General features: G+C 42.5%; 1 protein-coding gene across 2 annotated transcripts in view; it reads right to left on the bottom strand.

Annotated features, from left to right (window-relative positions):
- Positions 1 to 4,708, bottom strand: part of LOC131962434 (guanine nucleotide-binding protein G(olf) subunit alpha-like) — a 14,391-nt gene extending 9,683 nt beyond the window's left edge. Inside the window, exons 1-5 of one of the 2 annotated variants that reach the window (XM_059327434.1) lie at positions 4,351 to 4,708; positions 2,357 to 2,497; positions 1,414 to 1,486; positions 1,216 to 1,270; positions 783 to 902 (exon numbers count right to left, since the gene is read on the bottom strand). In XM_059327434.1, coding sequence (XP_059183417.1) covers positions 783 to 902; positions 1,216 to 1,270; positions 1,414 to 1,486; positions 2,357 to 2,492 — 384 coding nt within the window. In that variant the 5' untranslated portion in view covers positions 2,493 to 2,497; positions 4,351 to 4,708. Of the gene's footprint in view, positions 1 to 782; positions 903 to 1,215; positions 1,271 to 1,413; positions 1,487 to 2,356; positions 3,400 to 4,350 lie in introns of those variants that run through there. The other variant, XM_059327435.1, reaches the window with a different exon arrangement.
- Between the last annotated feature and the right edge of the window lie 295 nt (positions 4,709 to 5,003).

Here is a 5,003-nt window from a genome sequence, read left to right on the forward strand (position 1 = left end):
AAGCCCCAAAAACGCCGTCACTGTCTAAACTATATTATATAAATATTTTAATAAAATATTTAGCTGTTTTTACCCGTCCTGGTGTAGACGGGCCTCAGATTATGGTTCTTTCTTTTATCGGTTCTCCAGCCCACCAGAGCTTTAGGTTCCAGTAGAGTTGTGATTATCTGATGCTTTTGTCCAAAGAGACTTACAATCAGTGATCCAACCTGAAGGTTCTAGCCTCAGAACACAGGAACCGAGTCAGAACCTTAAGAGACTACAGAAGAGCAGGGGGAGGGGCCTTCCCTGGGGGGTCGAGGGAGGTTGTGTCTGACTCCTCCCCCTGCCCTGTGGGGTCCCACAGGGCTCAGGTCTGGGGCCCCTGTTGTTCTCCATGTGGGGTCCCACAGGGCTCAGGTCTGGGGCCCCTGTTCTTCTCCATGTGGGGTCCCACAGGGCTCAGGTCTGGGTCCCCTGTTGTTCTCCCTGTACTTACTGCCCTTAAGACAGGTCATAAACAGTTATAACATTTCTAACTCTGTTTCTCATTTAAACCCAGAGAAGGTTCGTTGTGTGTGTGTGTGTTTGTGTTTGTGTGTCTGTGCGTGTCTGTGCGTGTGTGTGTGTGTGTGTCTCTGTGCATGTGTGTGTGTGTGTGTCTCTGTGTGTGTGTGTGTGTGTGTCTGTGCGTGTGTGTGTGTGTGTCTCTGTGCGTATGTGTGTGTCTGTGTGTGTGTGTGTGTCTGTGTGTGTGTCTGTGTGTGTGTGTCTGTGTCTGTGTGTGTGTGTGTGTGTGTTACCTCTGTGTATTCGAAGTCAGACAGCGGTGCGATGCTCCTGATGTAGTCCAGTCTGAACTGGTTGCCGGGGTTACCAACAGGAATGGGCGGAGTCAGTGTTGTCATGGCCGACACGATGGTCTACAGACAGACAGACAGTTATTACATAACAGTGTAATAAAGTGTATTAACAGTGTAATAAAGTGTAATAACAGTGTAATAACAGTGTAATAAAGTGTATTAACAGTGTAATAAAGTGTATTAACAGTGTAATAAAGTGTAATAACAGTGTAATAACAGTGTAATAACAGTGTAATAAAGTGTATTAACAGTGTAATAAAGTGTATTAACAGTGTAATAAAGTGTATTAACAGTGTAATAAAGTGTAATAACAGTGTAATAACAGTGTCATCAGACTCAGAGTGGACCAATCACAGCGAGTCATGTAACCTACTGAGATGGCGTCCTTGACGTTCTTCCTGATGTCCCGGATCTTCTCCTGCTTCTCTCTGAGTTAATAATAATAATAATAATAATAATAATAATAATAATAATAATAACAATAATCATAATAAATATTATTATCAGGGTATTTAAACTCTGTCCAGAGCAGGATTTTCAAAATAAAAGTCACATCTGAAGTTTGACTCACTCAGCGTTGAAACCGTCGACGTGAAGAATCCTCATCTGCTTCACGATGGTGCTCTTACCAGATTCTCCTGCTCCTGCAGACAGACAGGCAGGTGGGGGAGACAGGTCAGAGACAGACAGACAGGTAGGGGAGACAGGTCAGAGACAGACAGACAGGTGGGGGAGACAGGTCAGAGACAGACAGACAGGTAGGGGAGACAGGTCAAAGACGGACAGACAGGTAGGGGAGACAGGTCAGAGACAGACAGACAGGTAGGGGAGACAGGTCAAAGACGGACAGACAGGTAGGGGAGACAGGCCAGAGAGACAGACAGACAGGTAGGGGAGACAGGTAGGGAAGACAGGTAAGAGACAGACAGACAGGTAGGGGAGACAGGCCAGAGAGACAGACAGACAGGTAGGGGAGACAGGTCAGAGAGACAGACAGGTAGGGGAGACAGGTAAGAGACAGACAGACAGGTAGGGGAGACAGGTAAGAGACAGACAGACAGGTAGGGGAGACAGGTCAGAGACAGACAGACAGGTAGGGGAGACAGGCCAGAGAGACAGACAGACAGGTAGGGGAGACAGGTCAGAGAGACAGACAGGTAGGGGAGACAGGTCAAAGACGGACAGACAGGTCAGAGACAGACAGACAGGTAGGGGAGACAGGTAAGAGACAGACAGACAGGTAGGGGAGACAGGCCAGAGAGACAGACAGACAGGTAGGGGAGACAGGTCAGAGAGACAGACAGGTAGGGGAGACAGGTAAGAGACAGACAGACAGGTAGGGGAGAGACAGACAGACAGGTCAGACAGACAGACAGACAGACAGACAGGTAGGGAGACAGGTCAGAGACAGACAGACAGGCAGGGGAGAGACAGACAGACAGGTAAGAGACAGACAGACAGGTAGGGGAGAGACAGACAGACAGGTCAGACAGACAGACAGACAGGTGTCTCACCCAGCAGTAACAGTCTGTGTGTAGCTTTATAAGCCTGTCTCTCTTTCTGCAGCTGTCTCTCGATCTTCTTGTTCGCTTCTCTTTTCGCTTTTTCATCCAGTCGTTCTTCCTCCGTCTTCCCTCCCAGACATCCCATCTCAACTGGAACCACAGGAACCAGAACTATAAACTACAGGAACCAGTGATAAACTACAGGAACAGGAAATAAACTACAGGAACCAGTGATAAACTAGAGAAACAGGTCAATAAACTACAGGAACAGGTCAATAAACTACAAGAACAGGTCAATAAACTACAGGAACAGGAAATAAACAACAGAAACAGGTAAAGAAAAACTACAGACACCAGTAATAAACTACAGGAACAGGTTAATCAACTACAGAAACCAGCAATAAACGAGAGAAACGGGTAAATAAACTACAGGAACAGGTCAATAAACTACAGGGACAGAAAATAAACAACAGAAACAGGTCAATAAACTACATGAACAGGTAAATAAACTACAGGGACAGGAAATAAACTACGGAAACCAGTAATAAACTACAGAAATCTGTTAGTAAACTACAGAAACCAGTTTATAAACTCCAGAAACCAGTAATAAACTACAGGAACAGGAAATAAACTACAGAAACCAGTAATAAACTACAGAAACCTGTTAATAAACTACAAAAACAGGTAAGTAAACTACAGAAACCAGTTAATAAACTACAGGAACAGGTAAATAAACTACAGAAACCAGTAAAAGATAAATTACAGAAACTAGTAAATAAACTATTGAAAACAGTAAATAAACTACAGAAAACAGGAAATTTACTACAGAAACCAGTAAACAAATCACATAAAAAGTAAATGAAATACAGAAACCAGTAAATAAAATACAGAAACAGTACTTTTTCGTCACAGCACTGCTACTTTTACTGCAGTAATCTGAGTACTCTTCCCACGGCTCCTGAACCCAGTGGAACCAGTGAACCCAGTGAACCAGTAGACGAAGTGGAACCAGTGGAACCCAGTGGAACCAGTGAACCCAGTAGAACCAGTGAACCCAGTGGAACCAGTGAACCCAGTAGAACCAGTGGAACCAGTGAACCCAGTGGAACCAGTGAACCCAGTAGAACCAGTAGACGAAGTGGAACCAGTGAACCCAGTGGAACCAGTGAACCCAGTAGAACCAGTGAACCCAGTAGAACCAGTGAAACCAGTAAAACCAGTGGAACCAGTAGATGAAGTGGAACCAGTGGACTCAGTGGAACCAGTGAAACCAGTGGACCAAATGGAACCAGTAAAACCAGTGGAACCAGTGAACCCAGTGAACCCAGTGGAACCAGTGAAACCAATGGACCAAGTGGAACCAGTAAAACCAGTGAACCCAGTGGAACCAGTGGACCAAATGGAATCAGTAAACCCAGTGGAACCAGTAGAATCAGTGGAACCAGTGAACCCAGTAGAACAAATGGAATCAGTCTATAAACTAAAGAAACCAGTAAATTAACTATAGAAACCAGTAAATTAACTATAAAACCTGTAAATGAACTCTAAAACCAGTAAATGAACTATAAAACCAGTACATTAACTATAAAACCTGTAAATTAACTATAAAACCAGTAAATGAACTATAAAACCAGTAAATTAACTATAAAACCAGTAAATGAACTATAAAACCTGTAAATGAACTATAAAACCAGTAAATGAACTATAAAACCAGTAAATTAACTATAAAACCAGTAAATTAACTATAAAACCTGTAAATTAACTCTAAAACCAGTAAATGAACTATAAAACCAGTACATTAACTATAAAACCTGTAAATTAACTATAAAACCAGTAAATGAACTATAAAACCAGTAAATTAACTATAAAACCAGTAAATGAACTATAAAACCTGTAAATGAACTATAAAACCAGTAAATGAACTATAAAACCAGTAAATGAACTATAAAACCAGTAAATTAACTATAAAACCAGTAAATTAACTATAAAACCAGTACCTGTACCTGCAGCTGTTGGTGATCACAGATCGTCTTTCTGTCCGTCCATCAACGTCCAAAGAGAAAAAACAGGATCTCCTCAACCAGTCAGCCTCCCCGTCTGTCCACCAGGTCTAGTCCAGGTCCAGGTCCAGTCCAGGTCCAGGTCTAGTCCAGGTCCAGGTCCTGATCAGAGGCTCAGTGTGGTGTTAGTCTTTTGTTACAGTGGAGAGAAACACCTGAGTGTGTCTCCTCCCCGCGGTCTCTAACAGCGTCTCATTAGTCGACTCTGACTCGAGTCTTCGGGGACTCGCATGTTTTTCCTCTCGTGTCATTTTGCTGCTTGACAACCAGCAGCTGGATCACAAACACAAACTCCTCCGCTGCTGTCTTCTGTGTCTTCTCATTGGAATGAACCAAAACACCCACAGAAGACACAAAAAGACACAAAATGACCAAAGACACAAAAAGACACAAAAAGACACAAAATGACCAAAAAAGACACAAAAAGACATGAAAAGGATTCACTATAAGATTTTATGCTAAAGTTATTTTATATTTTCAGATGAAATATAGAAAATAAATGCGACAGTTTGATGTGAATATTTTATTGAACAAGAAACAAAAGTGACTGAAGAAATCAATAATCAATAACTTCAGTTCCAAACTAATTTTCACAT

The sequence above is a fragment of the Centropristis striata genome, chromosome 23 (genome assembly GCF_030273125.1).
Source record: "Centropristis striata isolate RG_2023a ecotype Rhode Island chromosome 23, C.striata_1.0, whole genome shotgun sequence".
NCBI classification, from domain to species: Eukaryota; Metazoa; Chordata; class Actinopteri; order Perciformes; family Serranidae; genus Centropristis; species Centropristis striata.